Source organism: Nasonia vitripennis, chromosome 1, assembly GCF_009193385.2.
Source record: "Nasonia vitripennis strain AsymCx chromosome 1, Nvit_psr_1.1, whole genome shotgun sequence".
NCBI lineage: Eukaryota > Metazoa > Arthropoda > Insecta > Hymenoptera > Pteromalidae > Nasonia > Nasonia vitripennis.
In genome coordinates, this window is record NC_045757.1 from 12,376,538 (window position 1) to 12,402,684 (window position 26,147).

The following is a 26,147-nucleotide window of genomic DNA, read 5'->3' on the forward strand; positions in this document are numbered from 1 at the left end:
GCGAAAACTTGTCTGAAAACTCCGCGGACCTCTTCAACCGCACGGGATTATATCGATCCGCTATAGAACTCACGGTCGGAGAAAATCAGAGCCTCAATTAACGCCCGTCGTTATCGCCGTCGAGAGACTAGAAAAAAAAACAACAACAAAAAATCCGTTTATCGGCACCTAAGATCGGCGCCCATTGTTCGGCGCGTCGCGTGGTTCCGGTCTCTCGCACGCCCTGGCGTCACGATCTCCGTAGAAAATCGGCTTCGCGATTTCAGCCGATACCTCTCATTATATCTGTATAAGCGAAAAATGACAAATTAATTAGCTAGAAAGCTCGGCGTCTCGGCGAGTTCGAAACTACCGATTTTTCGATCGCACGCGACACGAGTTGCCGCTTATTACAGCCTGCAGCCGGCGCTGCACAGTTATTGTGGAAAAGCTTGTAGTGATTATCGAGCTGCAGCCATGCAATTACACCGCGCTCGAACTTGTTGCTAATACTCAAACGCTATAATAAGTATAGCTTACTCGCGCAAGCTCGACCATAATAACGATCGCGACAACGACAGCCGAAAATAAACGTTGTAGCTATACGAGAGAACGAGTGGCCAGTTCACATCAGAGAACGATACACATAAGCCCGCACACCTCTCTCCCGTTGCACGCGGAGCAGAGCGTCGCAGTACACAGCTCGTGTGGTGGGAGTCGGTTCTGTTATAGTAGGCCACGAGGCAGCCGCCGCAGTCGGTCGGTCGTCTCTCGCCGAGTAAGCGCGCGACTCTCTCTTTGCAGCTACACACCTGGCCAGTGCGCTCGCAGTCCAGCAGTGCCCGTTCGTCTCGCCAGCGCGTCTGATCTTCCGCGGGACTTTTCTACTGCGGACGCACACTCGCTCTTTACCAAGGAAAAACAAAAAGAGCTGCGGAGGAGAATCGGAAGAGCGCGTCGATGCTGTGATGAGGAGATCGGCAGCGCCGGACATGGAAGCCGGAAGAGAAACCAAGACGAGCGGATAGTGGCGAATCGCACACACACGCACGCGCACACACACACACACACAGTGTCTTTACACGCAGCGTGGAGAAAGATATAGGCATACCTGTACGCTATAGACAGAGCTGCGCGCCCGAGGCTGTCCCGTTGCGAAAGTGATTCGGATCGTATATTTGGAAGTTTTCTCTGCAGTGCGCGGTGCTTCCCGTACGAGAACTCTGAGCGACTAGTGGACAAGAAGAGGAAGAAGTCGGTTCGTTTACGCGCAGTGAGAGGAGGAGGGAAACATTTCGCCGGCTGGTAGTGCGCCAAACGATGGAGAATTGAGAGACTTCGACGCCCGAGCAGATGCATGAGATGATCGGCAAAGTCGTGCTCGGCCTCTGGATCGTACACTTGTCGAGTTTCATTGGTGAGTGAATGAACGCTCTTTCCTTTACACGCAGTTACATGCGCGCGAGAATGTAATGCGACCGATATATAATATCGCGTCGGCGGTCTCTTTGCAAAAAGGTTATGCCTCACGAAAGCTGAACGCCGGTTACGAAATTCGCGGGCGCGTGCGTTAAAACTAATAAATAATCCCCCACGTGCCTATGATTGCTTGCATAAGGCGTGTGCTTGTAATCCACGTGAAAAGCGTCGACGAAATGGACAAGCTAGAGATAGATCAGTCGTCTAAATTAGGTAAATCGCTGTTTTAACTGTTGTAAGAGAGTTAGTGTCGGTGGAAAGAGGTGGAACAATGGCGCTGCAGGATAAAAACAAAATATCTCGTTAAACTTTAAAACCCACTCGACTGCAGTAAGCTTGAACATTATATACACGTGAGCCGGATCATTTTTAGCCGAGCCAGTCGATGCCTTTCCTCCTCGTAATAGTACTTTCACAATATAACGACTCCAAATGTCAGGTGCACTCGCGGTGCACTCGCCCGACCTTTTAGACCGGGAGTTTTAGATATATGCTCTTTTTCTGTTCGAATTCTACATAATAGGCGCGATAAGTTGAGTTTTTTGCGCAACAGCTGACAGTCGACGCGACAGCGAAGGATAACAGCTTGAAGGGCGAGCAATTGCCAGGTGTAATCGGACCAACTATCTTTGAGAGTAATTAGCAAAATGGTCGTAACGACAGCCGATGCGGGTTGCGATAGGATAGCGACGTCGCGCGGCTGTTATTATTTGGCGTATCCGCTTAAGGCTCGCTCGAAGTGCAATCGTTACAAAACTTACATCCGTTTGTTGGCGACTTCCTATATTTTTCTTCCTACAACGCATCGTCTCCTTTTTTATGTAATAAAATGATTCGCTCGATATTTCGTTAAAAAAAATTGCGTATACTCTCGAGCCTATAAGAACGAAGCATAAACGATGGCTTTCAAATGAACGATGCGGTTTCAGTTATATCTCGTCGGGGAATCGGTATTTTCATATTTACACGCTCTGAATCGCGCGTTCCTGCGCTTCGGCATAAATCTTCCGATTCGAGATTGAATCATTGCCTCTCTCAAAATCTTGGGAAATCTTCTCGCTGCAATCCTCTTTTCAGACGCGTTTTATCTTTGGCGGAACCAGCTTGCAGATTTGGAGCCGATAATCCAAGGCACTTAGTCGTATCTTGTGAAACTAAAAATCTCAAGTAATTCGACGTGAAACTTTGATCAGTTTTCCCAACAGACTCGTTCACTCAACTTTTTTCCGACACCGCGCATTGCAAATAACCATCAGCCTTTTTATCCTCTCTCGGTGACGCCCGAGTTGATGACCGGACCAGTGAAAGCGTGAGCGCCGCGTGTATATCGTTATAATAATTATTGAATCCCCATACTCGGCGTATCAACATGTGTGTGCGTGTGTGCGTGTGCACGAGTAACTGAGTCCCGTACGAGATGAATCTACGTAAAAATCTAAGCGGAAGATAGCAGTAAAATGACTTGCATTATCTCTCGTTCGCAGATCGCACTTCCTAATGGCGATTTTTCGCGGAGATTGAATTTATCGCAGCAGTCGTGTTAATAAAATATTCGCTGACGATTTTATCGCCAGACATAAACGTATACCCACATGTAAGTATAGAGGTGAAACGCTCGATAATCCGTGAGAGCTTTGACAGGGTTTCAATTCTTAGCTGCAGGTGTATATTTTTTACCGATTCTCGAGGGATTTTCGGAACACTCGCGTGCGATCGGCGCGCTTTTGCGACGGTTATTCTCTCACAATCGCGAAGAGCTTTCTCTTCTCTCGAGAAAGCAAATATAAAGTTTGATGCTGTTACGTACGCGACGTCAAAAGCTGACTGACGCGTCATTTATAAATGCAAATCGTGTATCGAACATTTTCTCGGCTGTACACAGTAGTGTTACACTGATTAACCAAGCCGTTGCGAGACTTTTACACTGATTCGGTTCATTGCCGAGTATGCAAATAAACGTGCCTCGAATATAGCTCTCGTCAAATAAGAGCCTTTGTGTGTCCCGTGAAAAATTACCATCTCATTGAAATGGCGAGAGCTACATTTCAGAAACCGGCAGCTATAATACAGAAATACGCACGTAAAAATGCCGAAAAAGAAATCTCCATACGTATACAGACGCGCAGCTCATCGGTTCCGCGAAAATCAACCTATCAACTTGACGGATTGCCTGTAATTTGGCCCAAAAGGCCCTATGGCGACACGTACGTACGTTCGAGATTTCTCTGCTCTCGCGGATCTGCTTACGTCAGCTGATGTGCCAGGTCATTGCTGTCTCTGACCGGTACTCCGATGCTTCGCGCACTTCCGCGTTCGTCTTTTTCTGTGTCATTCGCCCGGCGGCGGGTGGACGACTGCATCGCATGAGATTTCGTAATTTTGAGCTCGGCGAGAGGTCCGTCTGTCTTTACAGTTATATATGTGGGAGCCCCGTGCGACGATCGTCGATCCGGATTTTTTCTCGACTCGTCGGAAAAGATTGTGTCGCAGGAGCATTGTTATGTTGTTGGAATTTTAATGGGCGATTAGACGAGTTGGACGTACGACTAGGCAGATTTAGGCTCCTTCGTATGCGAAATCCGGAGCGTGGAAAGTAAATTCCGTCACTTCCTCGTTCGAGATTAATCCGGTTTCTCGAAAAAGATTCCGTCGGATTTTTTCAGTAAAAGTTTGTGTACAGTGTTTAGAAGTGAAAACATCTCGTACTTCCTCCGAATGTACGAGTAATCGTAAACATCGTGAAAAGCGCGTAGATATATTCTCGAAAGCAGTATGCATGTACTTTCTAGAGCATGGAAAAACCATTCGAAATTCGAAAATGTAAATTCCGTCCCGACCTGAAAAGCCGCAGCATCACGCAGCCGGTGGCCCGCTGACACTAAAAACCGCATCAGCCTAAAATCGACGAAGCGACCGTGACGATCGACGAACCGAGCATCTTTCCGCTCTACAGAATCGCCTCGCGCAACAATGGCTCGTACACCGCACAATAAACACACACACACGTATACAGAGCGAGTGTACACAAAATCGGATCGTCATCCCGTGGAAGGTCTCGCGTGAAATGTAAAACGGGTCGGGGGGCGCCATTAGCCTGATTACAAAGCTACGGAGGAATCGGCGCCCGAGTGCAACGAACCTTGCGATCGATCGGAGAAATCGCCGGTGTTCCTTGTGCTCGGTATAGACTATAGATAGATGCTGTTCCGTGCACCGTGAACGCGGTGAACGCGGGGCACTTATTGGTATTCGCCTGCCGATCGCGCGGAGATCGGTAGCGATCGGCGAAGGTGCAAAAAAGCCGAGAAAGAGGAGGTGGGACCGGAAGTAGGCTGTTTGTTAGTGCAGGGAGAATGAAAAAAAGGGTGAGAATGCGTTGTTGAGAAGATCGGAGATCGATCGCAATTTCTCGGGAGAAAACACCTTGTAATCTTTGGCAACGATGAACGTGACGAAAATCAATTATCGCTTCGTAATTTTTCACTCCTATTGAGCACTCAGCGTCTCGTCACACTCAATCTTCATTACCTTTGATTACCACCTGCGAGCATTAAAAAGACGCGCAAATATGTATTCTTATTCTCCTCATCTCGCGAGGAGGCTTTCTCAAAACAAACTGAAAGTTATTTCCAACCGCAAGTGAGGCTCTAAAAGTTCGAGAAGAAAAGAGTGTAGGAGAAACAATAGCTCTCGGCAAACAGCGAAACCTCCAAATTATCAGGTCGTGGATTTCGTGAGCCAAAGCAGCAACGCTGGCGGTATATTGCTCAATTCCATTGTGCTGCTCGTCTGCAAAGCCAGATGCGACGACGTATTGGCTGATCGTGAAACTACTTCCTCTCTGGGCTTGCTGTAAAGCACCGTGGAAGAGGACGTGTGCGCGAGAGCACACGTGTGTACAGAGCGATGAAATTGCTGGCTCTAGGATGTTTTGAAATTACCTCGCGACTCGAAATTAAAAATGAATTGTAATATTAGAACAATGGAATTTTGGAGAACGCCAGGGTGGGGTATCAAGAGTAATGGTTAACAACCGGTATCCAGCAATTCGTGTCAAACATTTTACATACCATAAAGTCGAATGTTTGCCTTTCATCGGGGTACTCAGTTTGATTAACAGCTCAAATATAAGTGCCTCGAGAAGATCCCCGGAGCACTAAAAGCAATGCTTTCGAGGCTGCGCAAATAAACATTTATTATCACGACTGAATTAAAATGCTACATGCAGGAATACAGCATCGAACTGCCGGTAAAAAATGTCCGATGCGGGCGAAAAAAAAAACGAAGTAACGTATATTCGGGATCGATAAATCTGCAAAGCTCTCGTAAATAAAAGAGAACGAAAGTCCAGTCGCGAGTAAACATCGTTGCTCCATTGCACATATACCACACTCTCCACAGGACGGATAATTAACTTTTACATCTATCAATCGGCCGTTTGAACGAGAAGGAGGAGATATCCGATTCGCGACTCTCATTAGCGTGACTTACCCCAATTAATTAAGCCCAATATGCATCCGTGGAATACTCGATCGGCTGAAAAGAAAATGGGCGAGTATAACCAAAACTCTCGAGTGGAGGCGTGCAAAAGTGGGTCGAGAAGAGTGTGTAGCTGCGTCTCGCAGCGACAGCCTCGAGGCCACAAGCGCACGTATGCAAGCGAGATGGCAGATCGTCGGCGGCGCAAAAATTATATCCCGTGGGAATTGAGGAGAGTCGCCAATTACCGATCGTCGACAATGCGCGAAGCTTCGGCCCAGTTGCATCCTAATCTTGGGATCTTCATTGTTGTCGTATTATGCTGTTATTTCGAATAGCGTACCTGGTAGAAAAGCGTTTATGCGCTGCCTTGCCTTGCGGCGGGTCTTATTTTTTAAAGGAATCTTGAGACAAAAATAAAAATGTTCATCCAGAGGCACGTGTTTACCGACCCTGAGCCTTCAAACCGCACCTGTCCAACCTTGATCGCGACGTCGCTCAAGAGTCGGTCTCCATCATCCGTCGACACATCTACAGCCTGTACCACATTATATTCCGCAGCTCCACTTCTCATCCAGAGATTCGCGTAGCATAAGACGGATATGGGTACAACGAATCCGACAAACTCGCGCCGACGGAGAAAGTTCGAGTGGTCGATCTCTGCTATAGCCGCAGAAGACCGGCTAGAAATTCTCTCTCCCTGCGCGCGATCGCGTGACATCGCACAGACTGGAAATTCTATTCCCGGCGTCCTTGCTCGCGATCGCGCGAGGATCGCGTATGTGTGTCTCGCGAACGTCTCCGCGCGATCCGAGCTCTGTTATTGAGATAGAGAAAGAGCCTGACCTCGGCCTCTCTCCCTCGTGCTCGCGGCCTGACCTTAAAAACGAATTATCGGGATGATCTGCTGCTGTGTGGTTTGCGCCTTTTTTTCAATGCCACTCGCCGTGCTCAGCGATCTTTTGGTTTTCTCTTCTGAAATTTGCCCTCTTGCACGGAGCGAAATGATCCATAGTAAAGAGCCGCTAAATAGAAGAGTTTTCTACTCTAACACTTTCCTCTAGGTTCTGGTTGGCAACGAAATGTATTTTGTATGTTTTATCAAAAAGTATAATCTTACGATACTATAATATATGAGATAAATTAGTTAATTCTAAACGCAAATCTTCCCGTAAAACCACCGAAACCATCAAGACTGCGTAAATCATCTCGAAATCCCATCGCGCGAAAAGTATCAATTCTCTCTCGCCATAACATTTCTCCACCTGTAAAGTACACTTTACACAGAGAGACGATCTCTGTGTTACAAGCATTATGTCATCCGCGCAACAATACAATTCGAGCATAAAATCCCGTTCTGGCGCTGCAGAGAGCGCGAATTTCTCAACGGCCGCAGTTACGCGCGAGCAAATTGAAGAAAATGAGGGAACTTAAGGCAGGCCGGTCGCCGGGTAATCTGCGCCGATCGATCCTGAAATTGCCAACCGCTTACTTACGAGTTCTCGAACCGCGCCCCTTTAGCAGCCGAGATTCGTGTTCGGCGGATAATACCGATATTATGCCACTTGCTCCGACAGAGACGTTAGCAGATCATATAGATTCGACGCCGTCTTTCTCGAGTATACCCGTAATTATATATAACACGTGATCGATTTGACAGGAGTGAGAGTTTCGAGTACACCTGAGTTCGAGTATAAATAAATCTGCGATTTAAATGCATGCTTTCATGAAAAGAACAATACCAACCGATTTTCTCCATAAGGCACTAAAAGCCACAGTAGAAAGACACAGCGCGTACGCACGCTGACGTCAATCAGCAACGAGAACAAAAAAAGAAAAGAAAAAAAAGTTGAAAATCCGCGAAACCAGAACGATGCATGTCGCCTGCTCGAATCCGGTCGCGCCGCAGACAATTAGAAACTCGCGATCGGTAGCAGCGCACACTCGGGGGAACTTTCGCTGCCGGTCGCCGCTGTCGATTTATATCAACTGAAGCGTGCGCTCGCGCGTGATTATAGTCCGAGCTTGAACTTTGCCGGCATACACATCGGGCGTGTGTGCGTGAAATGGAATTTTGAGCCAGTGATGGAATCTCGCCGTTCAATAGCTCCCTATACTGATGATTTCGTACGAGGCGTTAATTTAAAAGGCGCGCGTGAAAGGATCGTTTTAGCTGGCGAGTCTTTTGAAAAACATTTGGTTATGCAAATTCAGCTTCTTTTCGAAAATCAACGACGACGACTGTCGAGCCTCTCTCGGGTGTAATGGAAAAGTACGATTCTGGAATGCAGCGAATCTCGTTGAAGAATACGCCACAAAGCCCATTGTCCAACGAGCACATATAACGATCCACGGATTCCCAAACAAAAACAGACAAATCATACAGTTGTTTCGACACACACTTAGCGCTCATTTACCCGCAGCCGTGTGCATCTCGATTACATAAACACGCGAATGGATTCCCGGGCACAATGAGCGCATCTCATCGCGATCCGAAAACACAGAGCAACCGCAACCCGCATATGCCTGGCTAACGAACGCGCGCGTCGCACGATCCTTATCCGCGCTGAGATACGACCGGCCGATGATGAAGCGCTGCTGCCTGAAATCACTTGCAGCCCGCGTAGAGAGGCGATGACAATTTGTCGCGCGGTGACATCGACGCACTATTACGCAAGCTATGCCAGAGACGGTGTATACGAGATTGTTCTTCTGTCTAAGGCTGTAGCTGCGCGGTTTCCCTCTTATTAGCTCTTATCTCAAGAAAGTTATTCGCGCGGAATGTTCGAGAGTAGGTTTATAGTGTCGTGCGGCGGGAGAGGAGTTTGCGAAACAGATTTTTTTATGTAGTGTTATACAGCCGCGATGTGTTGTCGGTGTGCAATTACTTCACAGGTGTTATCCAACCGCGCTTTTCGCGGTACGGCCAAATACGCGTGTTCCACGAGAGATGCGTTTGAATAACTCTGATGCAGAGTATGACAGGTTGCGAAACCTGACACGTTGCTCCGAGACTCGCTGTATTTGCGGACGTTGTTTGTTCTCGATTCGAGTGCGCGGGCTTTGAATGTCAACCGATCGCATGTACACGCGCTCAACCTGCTGGGTCTGATGTAGCGAGGGACTTTCATAAAAATCGAACGAAAGGTGTGCGCGCAACTCGAATTACTTGTAACTCCGCTCGCTTTACTGGAGCGTACGATTGTTGCAGTAAAAATAATAATAAAACGGAGCCGCGTTATCTGGAGACTGTAAAAATTCGCGGATCGGTTTGCAACTGCGCAGGGAAAGGGAACGCAATTCACGGAGTTGATTTTTGAAGCGATTAGCGACTCGAGCCCGATTCCAAGACTGCATTCTAGCTCAAGCTCGAATCCGTTCCCGCGAACACCTGCACATCCACAGACCATCATCAGCCGTTCACAGTTTCGATCCCCACACGCGCGCGCGAGGCGCACGACTATACTCGGCTCGAGCGAGTTCACTCACCTTTCTCGCGCTACTCCTCCTCGTTCTCTCTCTCTCTCTCTCTCTCTCTCTCTCTCTCTCTCTCTCTCTCTCTCTCTCTCCCTCTCTCTCTCGCTCTCTCTCTCTCTCTCTCTCTATGGGTTAGTAGAAACTGTGTCATATCCCGGGATTTCGTCTGGCGCGAGGAGCGCTTTTCCCGTTTCTTCTTTCCCGTGAAATTAATAGAGAGGAGAAAAAGAGAGGTCGAAAGTGATGTAAGCGCGGAAAACCGAGGATGATTGCCGCTGTGCTGCAGCTGGAAAACAGGATCATAAGCGTTTAGGAAGGCTAACGAGGAGTGCTTCTTCCGACGGGGTTAATTGGAGGCTGGGTTTCGAAGTCGCGAGTCGAGGATGGAAATTTTTCTTCTTTTTTTCGGGAGAAGACTAAAGCGATTCGCTTGAAACGATGCGTTTACTCTTTTTTCTTTTAATTAAAAGCAACGACTTCTGCTGCATTATAGCGGTGCTTGATCTGAAAATTTAGTGATTAACCCACTCGAAAAGGGGCGTCTCCGAGAGAGAGAGAGAGAGAGAATTTTGAAAGAAGGTGTACCGTTCGCTGGTCCAATTAAGCAACTTTCCGGAGTAATTCTTATCAGTGCGCGTGAGTGTAACGAAACCTAATCGGCCATGCAAGCTACTTCCACTTTATCCAGCACCCACTGACACAGCTAGCGCGCGAGAGAAGTCGAAAAGCCGGTCGTTTCAAACGGATCGAAGCCCGCATAACTGTATAACAAAATCGCACGTGACACAAATTACGCGCAACCAGTTCGAAATCGCCGCAAACTCTCGGCGCCCAGACAATGGCCAATTCAAAAACTGCGTAGCCACGCGCTTTCTTTTTTTTCCTCCACACACGCGTATACAGAGAAAAAAATAGAAAATCGACGGCGCCTCTTTTGCAGAAGCCGCGGCGAGTTAAGTGGACCGCGAATCGCATTTCGCTTTCCAAGGACGCGACAATGATCGGTATGTATTAGTGTCGAAATTGCGATGAAAATATCTTATTAGAGCCTCGAGTCGAGTATAGCTATGTAATTGGAGGTTGCGAAGACGAACCGGGATAGCGTGCTGCGTGCGTGTCATTTTGTGGGAGAAGAAAGAAGCTTTTTTCCTCGGGGGCGTTTTGTTGGTGCTGCTGTCGGGTCGTTAAATCGGAACGATTTTGTGTTTGATTAGTTGGCGATCGCGCGATGCCAGGCTTTCTTTTGCGCCGACGATGAATCATGATCTTGGTATATTCGTACCGATCGGGAGTAGATTATTTTATCGTTACGGAAGAAATATTCTTCAAATATTCTCCGTGTATGTATAAGTTTTCTAATTGAAATCAATGAAAGTTGCATCGGAAAGTGGAGAGAAGAAATTGCGGCTCGAATGGATTTCTAATTCGGGTCCGCTGAATAATCAATATTTTACGGAGAATCTTATTGATTCAGCATGCTCGGATTTACTTCACATCTTTTCATCGCGTTTCTTTTCTGATACTATACGAGAAAAGATGGATGTGGTTGTTTCAGTGAGTATATTCGTGTCAGTTGACTTATCAGTTATGTCCCCTGGAGGTGAGATTGTCCGGTCGCTTTTCCATCTTTCAGAGGATAAGACGACCGCTCCACTGTTGTATTATTGTAAAACTAATGCTCAGGGCCAAACAAATATTGACTTCGTACTCAAACTCGAAAGTCTCAAGCAGTTATAGCATAAGCGGCCCAGCAGTAGGTCCAACAACACGGCTTTGGCATAGGTGGGTCATCTCTATTCATACATTCCGGATGCGAATTTTCGTTGCGAGGGTTGTAGGAAAGTGCCTTTGCGCCACCTATCGTCGCTAACCAGAAACGACTGATTCTGCATTCGTGCGTCCACATCGAAAGAGTAATTTTTATAACGCGAAACTTTCACTCGTGTACACGCCTTATTTTTCCACTGTCAATACATCAGACGCTCATGGATGCTTAGTTTGACATTAAATGAATTTGAGATGCAAGTATGCATATTCCCGTACAGAGATTGAATAAGACTTTTTTCGATAAAGTCGGAGAAACTCGCGCGTGTAAGTGGGTCGGAAATTCGACTTTCAAATCAAAAGCTGCTCGGATGATTAAACGCCATCACTCATTACCCACGTTGTGTGTTTTGAGTTCCGAGCGAAAATCAAAGTTTTCTCGTCCTATACCCTACACGTAAATGCACTCGCGCAGCCGGTCCTTTGTTCCATCCTACCACCTTTGCACGCCTCCTTTCCCTCCTCACCTTCGTCCGGCCATCCGTTCCTCCCGCATATCCTCGTGACCTACATACACTCGTGCACAGACGAGCGCAGAACGGAAGAAGGAGAAATTTGAAATTCGAAGAAGCCCGCGATTACAAAAGAGGCTCCCGTTGCGGAGCGACGTCATCGGGGGCTTCACGTAAACTCGAGTAATCGCTCGAGTCCTCGGTTTCCTGCTTCCGGCTTGTACTTCGCTCTCCAGCCGAGACACTGTGCCATAACGAGGTGCCATTCAAAGTCGCGAATGACCGATCGGGTGACGTTTCCTTTTCTTTGTTGGCAAGTCGTTGCTGCGAACTGTGCTCGATCAATTAGCTGATAAGGCACTGTAATGGAGGGTATAATTATACGTTACGAATTAGACACGCGTGACAAAATGCAGATCTACTGACATTTGCTAGTTTTTTTCCTCGTTGCGAATATTCGACGAAAAAAATGTGTCGAGTCGTCTAGTTATATACTTGTAGCTATTTAGTGGGTCGTAAAGATATGAGTTTATTCGAAACGACTGTATAACAATCGATGATTTCTACTATACTCACTTTCTCGCGATCAGCGATGTCCCGCCTCGGATGTAGAATATAAAAAAACCCATCGTGGATTTCACAGAAATTCAAAAGCCCGCACTCGACAGCAGAAATTTCGGACCACTTTCTCCCATTATACTCTCATTATACTCGCGTCTTAGCCCACTTTACGCGCAGTGTTGTGCAGAGTGACAAAAACGCAAATGAGCTCAGAATCGTTAATTCAACTATAGAAACGGACTCGCGCACGCGAATAGAATAGTCGCCGGCACGTACACGCATTGTCCTCGCTCTTTGCAGCGCTTGTAAGCGCGGGTGATAAATATACCGTTACACGCGCGCTGCGTTCAATCCGGGCGAGCGTTTCTTTCTTTCTTCTACACGTGAATGTACGCGTGCGACGATGATGCATCAAGCGCACCTTTTGACCGTTTTTCGGTATACACAGTGTGGGAAAGTGTGCTTTGGTGATCGGCTCGATCGAGGCTGTTTTACAGGTTTGTCGTGGATTTGAATGTGCGTTGACTCTTATTTCTCGGAGATCGGAAGACTCAAGGTGAACTATCGAATGCGCGTAAATACAAGTAAATTGAAAAAAAAAACATCGGCAAGGGCATGAGCGTTTTCCGGGTGAAATACTCGCGCAGGCGCTTTTTATGCAGAACCAGTTTGACGCGACAGTAGCAGGCCATCATCCTTCCTAGAACAGAGAACTTTCCAATGACGGTCCAATGCTTGGACTACTGCCGTCCACTCGAACGTCACTCGGTTATGTATATGAGAAATGTAAAACCGAATCATTATGCTCCTGTCGCGCGCTGACGAGTCCTGGATAAACGACGTCCGCTGCGGAAAAGTGGCTCGGTTAAATAATCCGCCATAAATTATCGAGGATCGCGGTAACTTGACGTCGGAATCGTCCCAACGAAATTCATTAAATTTCTAATGCAGCAACGAGGAAATAACAGAAGGCGGAGGGAAGTCGATACATTTATGAAATCTTATATTATATGCTCGAAAGAAATTTGAAAGCACCGCGCTGGAGAGAGAGAGAGAGAGAGAGAGAGAGAGAGAGAGAGAGAGAGAAACAGAAACGAGGCTCGTTTCCTCGCGAGATATAGCAGAGTAGAAAACGAAGGAGAGTCGACGCGCATTACGGAACACGTATGTGTTTAGTTACGGTATCGGGAGGAAAAAATTTCTATAAGATATATCTACACGTGTGTTCATCTCGCTGGAACGCGACACCGCTGTAATATATGATGCAAAAGTATAAGAATCGGAAGAGCAGAACGAAAAACTTAATCACCCATTGTTCTTCGGTTTTGATCGCTAGGTCGAATCAGCGATTAAAAGACATGACTGCGCCGATGTCGCTGTGGCTTCTTGAAGCTTGAGAAACAATCGTTAAAAGGACATTAAAAATGTGAATCGGCCGATGCTATCGACGTGACTGGCTCGTCGATGTGCACTCGATAGTCGAGAGTATTAATTTTTGAAAAAAAAAATAATAATAATGATAATGCATCTCGTTCGAACTTACATTTAAAGGTATATCATCTCGCGTGGGTATACATGAGAAAAACAACCGTAGCCTCAGCGCAAAGGTACTATAATCGCGGATCGAGACTGTTTCGTCACACCTTAATCGCAGGTGTAAGCGGGCGAATGAACGATATCGTGCGCGCAACGGCCTGTTATAGGAGAAAAAAAGCAAGTCTGCAGTAACGCTGACCGGTGTTAGCTAATACGCGCTTTTCAAGGATAATCGCGGAAAAAAGATACGCCACGCACGCGTAATCGTCGATCGCAACAGCGCCAAGCCGTAAATAATCACAGTTCTGGACTGGTCTTCCCTGGTATTCTGCCGATCGAACTTTTCGGCTATGTATAAGAAGTGGACCACCTGCGCCAAAACTGCCTTGTTTAGCCTGCTTCTTGAACCGCTCGTGCTATGCATAATAATCCGTATGTGGTGGTGAATATAGTTATTGGGTTCACGAATTTTTCAAATGACTGATTTCTTTCTTTCTAAAAAAATGACAAAGATGAGCAGTTACGTGAACACCATCGATTTTAACATGTAATCGACGTCTTGAACCATCGCCTTATACCGTCGTACATCTTTCTATTCCGTTCGCCAGCGCACGAAGCAGTTTCTCAATTTACTTAGCCGCTTCGCCAAGAAAGAGAAAGACTCCGCAGGCAAAAAATCGCTCGCCGCGTGTACCCGACCTGCTCCTTTTTTGTCTGCACACGTACACACGCGCTTTATTATAGAGGTGTGTTTTCCACTTGGAAATAATTAAGCGTTCGCCGCGCGAGTTCGACTGTAAAAAGTTGGCGTTTCAACCGCTAATTTCACATGCTAATCTGTATGGGCAAATTAATAGCGATTTTCGTAATGCTCGGGGAGAGAATGCAAATTCAGCGGGTTTCGTTCCTTTCAATTTTGCTTTATTATCGTTCGAAACTCATTGATTTTCATACCGTATATCAGGAGAATGTAGCAGCCTCAGTTTCCGCAATTCGATCCGTCAGCACATACGCACACAAACCGTCACTTTTTGTTTGTCCTTTCTCCGATTTTCACCTATGAAACAGTCGCTCGCGCGCGAGATATTTACGAGGCCACTACACTCGGCTGTATCACACACACACACACTCGCGGACACTTTGTGTGTATGTGCGTCATACACACACGCGCGCGAGAAAACTTTTACCAGCGCGATTTCGAAATCTCCACTCCACGCGAGTTATGTTTTCCCAATTTAATCGTGATTTTTTCCTCTCAATATCACTACCTCGCGTATATACACATCTGGAGGAGTTTCGCCTTTTTTCAACTTCGAGGAAAAGGTCAAGACGGCATAGCGTATACGGGGCTTTGATTTATTGTACAGATCGCGTAGAAAGTCGTAATTATGCTCGGCTTTGAATCACGAAGTGGCTCGGGATTCAAATCGAGAGGTTTTCAGGCATTTTTCGAAGACTCGCGGGTTTGGTATTTTTCTAATTCTCGAATCGCGCAGTTTCGAGAGTGTATAGCGAAAATCGGAGAAAGTGTATGTAACTCTTACCGTCGACGGGATCATTTTGCCGATGACTTTTTTGCATGCTTGATATTATGGTAGGTTGAAGTAGCTGTATTGGTGTTACAGGATTGCATTGTTTTTTGCCGATATATAATAAGAGTTGTATATTAGCATTCGAGGAAAGGGCTGAGAGAAGCAGACATTCTGGGAAAGCGAGCTTTTTCCCGACCAAATAAAACTGCTTCTGCAATTCAGCGTATTTCGTATCGATCTCTAAACTCTCGCTTTTACGCTTCTCCTTAATTTAAAAGACCCTTGCGGAAAAAGAATCAAATGAATGTCCTGGATTATATAAGTGTACTCGATTGAGTTTATAAATCGAAACACACTGTATAGTATATTATAACTGTAGATTACATTCGGCAGGTCTTTAAAAAAATCTGTTAAAATATAACCGTATAATTTTCACATCATGAAAAACTTTACTCATTTTTTCATGCGCAGTGCAGGAAACAAAACTCTCTCATCCGATGGACACCCAAGTATATTCCAAAAAATCCTCACCTCGCAAAATCCATCGAACCTCCGAAAAAATCGATAACGCGATGACATCGATCGCAACTGGAGTATCCCCTCGTCTCTCACGCGGGCGATTCCTTTGCCGGATTCTTCGCGAGAAAAGAATAGGAATAAGAAGTCGCGCGTCGCATTCCGCGCCTCCTTTTTTCTGCATCGTCTACGTGCCGGAACTGGGTCGTAAGTTCGCGGCGCGTCGCGCAAAAAGGATGAGGCGCGCGCGACAGATTGGGATCTCGCGCGAAAAAATTCTTGCTTTCTTCTTTTAATTCGTGCAAATTTTCAGATAAGCCGTGGGTTAGCAGTACCAAGGCCTTTCCCTACTTTCGGATTTTGGCGTCGTTGAGCTGTATTACATTCTTGATCTGAAATTCTACTTTCAGACCAGAGTGATGATACGCTTCTCATTAATTTTCAAACATAACAATATTTCGATAGTCTAAAACCATCATTCTCTTACTAGCTTGGCAGGTCTTTTTCTCCGTATACAGTGGACGAAATGTAGGTATCAGGAACGCACGAAATGTGAAATTAAGACAGCGGCGGGAGTCGTCCGTTTTTTTTCCTTTATATCTCATTTCATCGCTTTAAATTACCAAGAGATTGAGGACCATGGTTGTCCTTGCGACATGGCATTATTTCGATGTAATTATGCTTTAATACCGCATTGCCGACTATATATAATTCTGGTGTCATTACGTACCTTCTCGCCAAGGTTTCATACGCTCAAATTTTTTGTGAGACGATTTAACCCGATCGTTACCTAACTGTCATAGCTGCGTACACATCCCAAATCCGCGTACTTTCCAATCACTGTGTACACAAGTCTATGCGAAAAACAAAATTTTCTCCTCGGCGTCTTTATACCGACATGTGCGCCAAACGCTCGTGCGAATTTCGTAACCGAGTAGTGGTCCGTTTTCGGGGGCGTAGATAATCGCCGGATTGTATAACGCGTATACCCCGATGTGGCCGATCGTCGACGGGGATTTAAATTCACGACGTGGAGGCACTTTTTATTATTACGCCGCCGAGTCGATGTGTTGTGGCGCTTTTGGTATGCGCTCTTGTGTGTATAGTGTATACGCAAGACGTGTAAGCTCTTTCTCTTCCTATTTACATGTTAGCGCACGTTTGGGAGGCGCGGAGCAAGATTTTTTCCAAAGCTTTGCAGTATAATTTCGTCTGTTGATGCCAACGATTTCCTGAAAGCGGTGAACAGAGAAACGCGAGAAAACAGGAAAAGTATGCCTGATTTCGACCCACATAATTAATCTCGCGGGATTACGAAAACTGCGCAGATTTTGTTATTTTCAAAACTCAAAAAAACGAATCCGCTCTTTTGAAAAAATATGAAGGTCAATCCTCGCACCGACCCAGATAAAATTTCAAAATTTCAAAATTTCAAAATAAAAAATGTAAATCCATCTCTCGCCTCTGTCGATCCTAAAGTATCAGCCGCGCGTGAGTCGAATCAGCTGCGATTGCAAATCACACGCGCCGCGGCTCTTCGATTTGTTCAGTCAGTCAGTGGGCTAGTGGGTTTTTATCGACCGTACACACACTCAAACAAGGCGTGTCGTAAGTGACCGGCCATATTCCATTCAGGCGCGTTATGCTAATGCCGACGAGCTTATAACGGCTTCGTAGAGGCCTCGATTATGTGCCGTTATATGCAGCGCCCAAATCACGCGCGCATACGTTCGTGTATACAGCACTTGGCCTGAGTCAACTAAAATCGAGAGAGACATACACGTGTCCCGAGAGGCAAATGAGATCGATATTGATGGGGTCTTGTACGTCGCTGCATCAGCGTGGAGAAATTGTTTGCTCTGACAAATGGATTTCCTCTCGTTTTGCGTAACGCGTTACATCCAGCTGCCGTGATTGCTTTTCGAAGAGGTTTTTAAGAGGAGTCATTTCAATCACAAATGCTCGACCTGAATTTTACTCGGGGAATCGTGCGCTTACGGAAGCTCTCGCGCGACTCATCGAAGAGAAAGAGTAGGACCGATTAATCATCCCGGGAGACGCGTTACTCGCGCGGTACGTGCCTGAGATCGGCTTCGTATTGACTTTACGAGGCTGCTTTGCGATTAGATCCCAGCCGATGAAGATCGCGATTCGTACACGCACGATCTCGTTATCTCCTCGAGGTTCACGCGATGAGACGCGAGTGTTTTGATTTATTCTGATAAAATAATTGACGGCTTAGCCAACCCCGACTGAATACCCTCCCTATAGGAAAACATAAACTATTATCAGGCACATCCAAGTTGCATACCTGTAAGAATGAAATTTCTTTTGTTGCAGTAAATAATGTCGGAGTGGCAAGCGCGCTCAGACCGATCGACGAGTCGCTGGACGAGATCCACGACGCGGAGATCTTCCAGGCGGTGGTGACGTCTATGAACGAGTGGGAGAGGAAGCGCCGTGGAAGTCATCGTCACAAGCGCGAAGTGTCCCGAGTCTGCTACGAGGATGTCGGCTGTTTCGAGGACACCGGGCCCTTCAGCTACCTCGAGATGCTCCCGTCGCCGCCCAAAGACGTCGGCACGAGGTATGCGCCATTTTACGATTATGAATATTCCGAAGCCCCGACTCGTTATTCAAGCGCACTTTGACATTGCGGTTCGAAAGGCCGTATAACGCCTGAATTCGCTAATTAGGCACCGCGAGAAAATCCGACTTTACAGCTTGACCGCGCAGTGAAAATCGCAGTTTACGATCGACGTCGCATCGCACGACGCCGCGAGGAACTTACGAATACATCTCGAATGGGAGAAAATCTGTTTTTCAAATACGCCCGTTACGCAACCGCTCTCTGCGCTTCGAATAAACAAAACGAAACATTTTTCCAGATTCTTCGTGTACGGCAGTCGCAAGGCGCGCTCCATCCCGATGGAGGTGCCGGCGGAGAGCATCAGCGAGAAGGCGAACAACGCGATAGATCCGGACCTGCCCACCAAAGTCCTGGTCCACGGATTCGGCTCGAGCTGCGACCACGTCTGGGTCTACGAGATGCGCTCGGCTCTCATGGCCGTGATCGAGTGCAACATAGGTGAGTTGTGTATATAGTTTACGACGCATCACCCGCGATAAATAATGCATGTCTCACGCGCGTTTTATTCGGACGCGCTCTAGTTGTAGTCGCGCCAACACCCGATTCACAGCCAATTAACGGCCATACAAATGCTAATTCCGGAGGCGCACAATGGCCAGCGCCGAAAGAACGAGCGTCGTGATATTACAGTGCATGGCTCTCCTGACTAATTTTCTCGTTAACCCGGTCGCAATCGTGAGCATTTTTTTCTTCTTCTGTTCCCTCCCCTCCGGCGACGTAAACACACGCACACGACTCGTAAAATTCCTCTTGATACAGAGTGTGTGCGCGCCTTACAGCCTCGATTCCAGTACACAGCGAAAAAAGCCACCTTTCCACGCTCGTTAACCTAAGCACACTTTACAAAATATTCCCATGGCATCCGAGCCACTTAGCGGCCATAAACATGCAAATCCCGCGCTGCTATAACATCAGCGTATAATATAACGTACAACATACAAGCACTGATGAGATCCGCACGCTTCTTCGCATTGCGCAGTTTGCGTCGACTGGGGTCCTGGTAGCGCGGTACCGAACTACGTTAGAGCCGCTGCCAACACTAGGCTGGTCGGAAGACAGTTGGCCAAACTCGTGAGGAGCCTCAATGTTCCTCTCGAGAACATCCACATGATCGGCTTCAGTCTCGGCGCTCACGTGGCTGGATTCGCCGGAGCCGAGCTCGGAAATGTTTCCAGGATCACTGGTGAGTTTTCTTTTTTCTTTGAAGATTACATTGGGCCTTTTCCGGGACTGCTGATAGTATCGAGATTGTATAGGCACAGGCCGCGTCTTGCCGGTCTCGGGAGAAACTCCTTACAGTAGATAGCATCAGGGTTCGCCGAGAGAGATCTATAGTAATTCGACTTCCACGTGTGGCCCGAATCATAACGATCCATAACGCATAAACAGCTCCTTATCAGCAGTTTTCGAAGCGGAAGATCCGTGCGTTTTCGAAACTTTCTACACTCACGAACGACGCAGAGAACAAAGAGCTTATATCGTTTTCTCGAAAACCAGGAGGAGATTTTTCTCAAGAGCCGTATACGCATCGTTACGCCACGCGCGATCGCTCGAGCGCGGAGTGTATCCGCTGCTCGAACGATCTTCGTTCGCTAATAGGCATCGGTTCGTTCAACCGTTGTATACACACACTCCGATCTCGGCTGTAATCAAGTTAATGCTAATAGCCATCGCGCGCGCGCGGTTATTGAAATGCGCAATTTATTATGATTCCTGCAAGCGCATAATACACAGCGACGGTTCGTCGATCTCTGCGAGAATCGATGCATCTGTATTTCCCAACGGATTCGCCGGAAAATACGCGAGCGTTTATTGCGCGACACAATGGAGGGCGGAGCTAAACAAAAGAGAAACGTAAACACCGCCGCCCGTTGGCGAGTTTTCTTTCTTGCGAGTAATATTGCTCAAACGGATAGGTGAAAGACTATATACACGCGCGGCGCGGGCGAGAAAACGGTCGCAAGGTCAACCGGTCGCTGCAGTTTTCATGGAAGCCGCGATTGTGCCTATCGGTCGGACTGTGAGCCAGCAGGTTTCGAGACAATGTGTATAACGAGGATAATAATTTCCGTGCGAATGACTCACGAGTATATTTTTCTTTTTTTTTTTTTTTTTTTTGACGCAAAAATAAAACATACGAATCATAACAATGGGGCGTAATGAAGCGCCGCGCGCAGTGAAAGTACAGATCGCTAATGACACTAATTCTCCTCTTGCTGCTTTATTGTTGCGTGTGGCATTAAAGCCAGTTCCACTGCTAAGTGTTTTCACTTGATTAGTGCCTTTTGCATCTGCGGCAAAATGGAACAAAAGTAAAAAGTAGGGCTGCGAGGCTTTCTACGCGGAAAATTATGAAATGAAATTTTTCGCAGGTCTCGATCCAGCGGGTCCGCTGTTCGAGGCACAGGACCCTCGGGCTCGTCTCGACGAAACGGACGCCCAGTTCGTCGACGTGATCCACAGCAACGGAGAACAGCTGATTCTCGGAGGGCTCGGCTCTTGGCAGCCCATGGGCGACGTCGACTTTTACCCCAACGGTGGCAAGATGCAGAGCGGCTGTTCCAATCTGTTCGTCGGGGCCGTCAGCGATATCATCTGGTGTAAGTTTTTCGATGTGTATATACCCCAGCTCTTAAACGCAGTGCAACAGGTAGCTTTTACATGCGACGGCGACGGGATATCACTTTCTCGCTCGAAAGATCGATATGTGGTCGCTTGGCAGGTCGATTAGAAAGCCGAGCTGCTGCGGCGCTCCTGCGTGTGTATACGCGAGTGTCGCCTTTTCACTCGCACACGCTCGCGCGCAGTGTATACTCCCCCACAGCTCCTTTTCGCCGCCTCCTTACAGAGACACCGGCTCGAAAGTGGGTCGTACTTCGCTTAAGGAGGAGGCAGCACACGTGTATACAGCTGTATTTTTCTCCTCTCTGGAGTTCCTCGAAGCACTTTTGTGTGTGTGTGTGTGTGTGTGTGTGTGTGTGTGTGTGTATGTGGACATGCTCCTTTGCATGCGGAGAAACGGCTGCGGCTTTTTTTATCGGAGAAAGATGATTAGACTGGGATTTCGATTTCTAATAATACCAAGCCAATATGTTTGTTGCTCCCTTGAGACGCGACATCATTCCTCGAGCATGCAAACATTGCGCAACTATAAGTCGGTTGATCAATTTTACGACGCCTCTGTGAAAGAACTGCGGCGTATGATTTATCTCGAAAAAAATCTCCTCAGCGAGCCCGGTGGAAGGCCGATCGCTGTGCAACCACCGTCGCGCCTACAAGCTCTTCACGGACTCGATAAGCCCGAAATGCCGTTTCCCGGCGTTCCCCTGCGAGCTTGGCTACGACGGTCTGATCAAAGGCCAGTGCTTCCCTTGCGGCACCCACCCGGGAGCTCCTTGCGGCCACATGGGCTTCTACAGCGACCAATCGCCGGCCAGAGGTCAGCTGTACCTGGTGACGCGAGACGAGGAGCCGTTCTGTGCCCATCAGTATCAGGTATTTATATGATCGACTAAGCGGTTATTATACGGTTTATCGTAATAACGGTCGGACTGATTGTTTTCTCGATCGCACAGGTGAAGGTGTACAACAGCAGGCACGAGAGGCCCGTGAAGAGTTACGGTAAACTCCAAGTGACACTGATAGCCGGAGGCTCGATCAACGAGACCTTCACCATGACGAAGAAGGATGACGAGGAGCTGCTCGTTGGCGCCATACTTCAGAAGATAGTGGTCCCGCACCCGACCCTCTCCAAACTCGATGCCATAGAGGTATGTACCTATAGAGATCCGTCTACTTTTATCGTGCACGCCGTGAACTGGCCCGCATCACGATACCGATCTTAACTTCCGCACAGGTGAAGTACACGGCGTACAGCGGCTGGATATCCTCGGGCCTGGTTTCCTGGTCGGTGGACAAGATCGCCGTGCTGGACAGCTACGGAACCATGTTCTCCATCTGCAAACGCGGTCTAGCCCTCGAGTCAGGTAAATCGGTGTACCTGCCGTTGTACCAGGGCGACTGCACCGTGCCACCGGACAACGACGATCAGGAGGATGACGAGCTGCCGGACCATCAGCCACAGCCTTCCAAGGACGATGCTAAGCAACCACCGAGTATCGGACCGTTCACGAGAGACCAGAACTACGACAGAAACAGCGGTGACCATCTCGATTTTATACAGTTAGAGACGGTGCCGATGCACTGCCGATCGTTTACCTATAACGGATCGATTTTTCTCTTCAGGAAAGGACGGTTTCACCAACGAGCTCCCGCAAAAGGGTCTGGGTCCGTTCACGAAGGAGGAAAACATCAAGATCGCTAAGGCCGAGCAGGAGAAGCTGGCAGCGGCGAAGGAGTACAGCGACAACTCGAGCAAACAAACCAGTTACCAGGTTCGTGAGCACCGATAATACGCGATTTCGATACGCGAATAACCGTCATCGAACAAACGTACATCGTGCGCGCATAAATCAACGACCATCTCAGCAGCAGCAGAGTTTTTATTTCACGAGTCGCTGCGCCGTGTAGATGTAGCGGAGGAGAGAGCGGTTTCTCGACGAGCCTCGTGCCTTCAGTAACACGGAGCTTATGAATTTCTGCTAGAAGCTTCCTTCCGCTTCTCAGCGTTTGATTGATATTTCATATTATAATGCTTGTCGATGCGGATAGAATAATCGCTCTCGCAGTTCAGTAATGGTGGGCTGCGTAATTTAGATAACGATTGCAATTGTTGTAATTGTTTCAAAAATTACCAAAATTCACAAACATTTTACGATTATTTTTGCCGGTTAAAAACTGCTTCACGATAATCCAGGCACTTCGGCAAGAACCGAACGACCTTTCCGCAAAATAATAATCACCGCGTAATGATCTTGCAGAGCGTCTCGAGTCCTTGGGCGATAGCCGCGCTGGCGAACGACGGAAGCATCAACTCGAACTCGGTGGAGAACAACGTCGGCGAGTTCGCCGAACGCGGTCGAGGTTTCTCCTCGGGCAGTGCTTCCTTGGGCCTCGACCGTAATGGCATCCTCCAGGTGATCACCATTACCTCGACCTCCACCACCGACAACCCCTCGTCTCCCAACGCCGAGACCCACGAACCGGTGCTCCGTCTTGGAAACCCCGGCGGAGGCAAAAAGGAAACCGGCCGATCGCTGAAGCTGCCGGAGATCACCGAGCCGGTGCTCAGACCCAGGGGTACCAGGCAGGACTCCTCGTCCACGATGAACTTCAGCTCGAGGAACGGCGGAACTGGCGACCAGCAGATGGAGGATAGGAATAGCAAGCAGGAGATGCTGGAGGAGTCGCCCAGCTCGAGAGGCTTCACCGTGCAGTTCTTGCCGGAGAGACTGGCTGGGATACTGGCGCAGGCTGAGCGGTACGCCAGGCAGACGCTGCTGCCGCTCATCTCCCAGTACACGCCGAGCTTCATCGGTGGTGGCAGGGCTGAGAGGCCCAAGTACTTCCCGCCTTTAGGTGAGTTCTGATGGATGCGATGAAAGTTTAATCCGAGTCCAAACATCGACTTGAGACTATATCGCTAACACTGTGTGTTCGCAGGAAGCCTATTCGGCGCCCGGGACGACGACGAGTCTGGCGAGTCCCAGCGTAAGAACGTCAACGACGCTCGCACCAAGTACTACTTCGAGTTCGAAGAGGAGCCCGTCAGCAGCACAACGCTACGCACCAAGTTCACCAGTGTTTCAACCTCGACAGTCAACAGCGTCGAGAAGAAGGACGATTGGGTGCCTCTGACGGTGCAACCGCTTCAGGTGCAGCAACAGCAGGTTGGAGAAAGTCGGAAGGAAAAGTCCATGGAAGGTGAGCTTCGTCGAAATCCTCGATTAAAAATTAAAGTCGAAGCGAACTAACGCGATCTCTCCTCTTCTCTTATAGGTGTATGGCTGAACGAGGACGGAGCAACCTGGTCACCCCGTAGCAATGAGAGCGACACAGCACCCGAGACCAAGATCGACGACTGGGTACCGATCACTCCGACCGGTTCCCCTAACCCCGAGTCGTCGGCCTCGTCCGTCGTCATCGTCAACTCCACGTCGATATCCAACAACAGCAGCAGCTCCCCGAGCCAGGAGCAGGATCGCAAGTTCATCCCTCTGATAGACTTTGCCGATTCATCGCCGAAACCCGAGGATAGCGGCGCCGAGAAGAAGGCAAGATCCATCGTGTTCCCCTACGTCTACGAGAGGAAAAACGATCCCAGGACTAGATACATTCCTCTGATACCCGAGGAGGATCTCGGCATCGACGCTGCTCACAAGGAGAAGGAACGGTGATGAGCACGTGCGCAGTGGTTACTAACCGATTACACACAGCAATCTGATTCCTCGTGAAAATTGTTAAGATATTCTTATAAGCTGTTTTTTTATTTTAGTCGTATGAGCGATATTGCCTCTTGGTTATTTATTTTACGTTGTCTTTATTTAACTTGCTTTTTTTGTTTCGAGGCAAATCCCACGATTGTTGTGCGTGTGATAGGCTCTTCTGGAGAAATCGGTAAAATACTTTGCTTGTACAGGAGAATTTGGTTTGCGGACTGAAGTGGTGGCGCTTTTTGTACTTGAACGAAAGTAAAAGAGTCTTGGCGGCAAATGTCATATGTGAATGCGAGCGATTTTTCGTTTTTTACTATTTATGTGCTTTTGAATTATTCGCTTACAATGTCTTCTCGTCGAGATAAAACTTTTGCTTTCTCTCTTTGCACGAAAAGATCGGGTTTTCAATTTCATGGTTGCATCAAAATTGCTTGATTTTGCGCATACGTTAGAACTAGATGCTGATTTCGAGGCTATTGAAAATAACCAGATTATTAGCCGATACGACAATTTTTTTGGCTATTTTAGAAATACAATAGTCTCCGTATCAAGCATAGTGGTTCCTATACAATAGTGTTTCATTTCAACATTCATTTCTACTCGTGATCTCAATTTCATAAAAAAAAAACGCCATTCGAAAAGGAAATATTAAAAATTAAAAAAAAATACTTCATCACGACATGCAGGAGAGATAATTTTTATGTTGTAAAAAAAAACTTATTAGAACTCATTGGAATAATAATCGACCTACTACAAACCGATGTGTAAATAATTCATAAAAAATAAAAGCCTGGGCGCAGCGGCTTTACACTAAGGCTTTAATGAAAACTTCGACTTTTGGTTTTCGTAAGAGTGAGCTCATTTACATTATATCTAAACTTGTATATAAAATATTTTACGATACACATCTATGTATTTATATAGCTACGACCATAGTCTTCTATCTTCATTGCATTCATCTGTATTACGATACTTTTAGTGTTTATTTACTTGTTATTTCTGTCGCTTATTATTAATTAAAAATAAAATTTGTCATGTGCGAATAGGAAATAAGTTTAAATTAAATATTGTATTAATAAAAAATAGTTTTTAAGTAAATTTGTAAATTATAATTTTCTAAACGTACAATCTATAAAACTTTTTTACTGGATTTAGTATATATTTGGCATCGAAGCTAATACCGATATGTATTTTTTTGGAAAACAATAAATTTGGCTAAATCCAATTGAATAACCAAAAATAATGTTTCAATAAATCCTTCTACCATGCACGAAAGTATAATATGAACATAGAAATGACAAGGGATCAAGAAGTACGAAGTTTTGGC

The 26,147-nt window shown here is 47.1% G+C and overlaps 1 protein-coding gene across 1 annotated transcript; it reads left to right on the plus strand.

The window, feature by feature from the left end:
• Positions 1-721: 721 nt before the first annotated feature.
• LOC100114392 lies at positions 722-26,060 on the plus strand. Its single transcript, XM_001599377.6, has 12 exons — positions 722-1,396; positions 18,176-18,422; positions 18,724-18,923; positions 19,465-19,668; positions 20,858-21,085; positions 21,715-21,980; positions 22,061-22,255; positions 22,342-22,645; positions 22,731-22,879; positions 23,366-23,963; positions 24,048-24,308; positions 24,384-26,060. Exons 1-12 carry the CDS (start codon positions 1,333-1,335, stop codon positions 24,779-24,781), a joined length of 3,114 nt encoding a protein of 1,037 aa, XP_001599427.2. The 5' UTR covers positions 722-1,332; the 3' UTR covers positions 24,782-26,060.
• The last annotated feature ends 87 nt before the right edge of the window (positions 26,061-26,147 follow it).

What these genes read in the sequence shown, in the direction of transcription:
- LOC100114392 (XM_001599377.6), top strand. Translation starts at nt 1,333, where the DNA reads ATGCATGAGATGATCGGCAAAGTCGTGCTCGGCCTCTGGATCGTACAC. An exon ending in CGTCAGCGATATCATCTGGT is followed by an intron (nt 21,086 to 21,714) that starts GTAAGTTTTTCG and finishes AAATCTCCTCAG; the next exon opens with CGAGCCCGGTGGAAGGCCGA. An exon ending in CCAAACTCGATGCCATAGAG is followed by an intron (nt 22,256 to 22,341) that starts GTATGTACCTAT and finishes ACTTCCGCACAG; the next exon opens with GTGAAGTACACGGCGTACAG.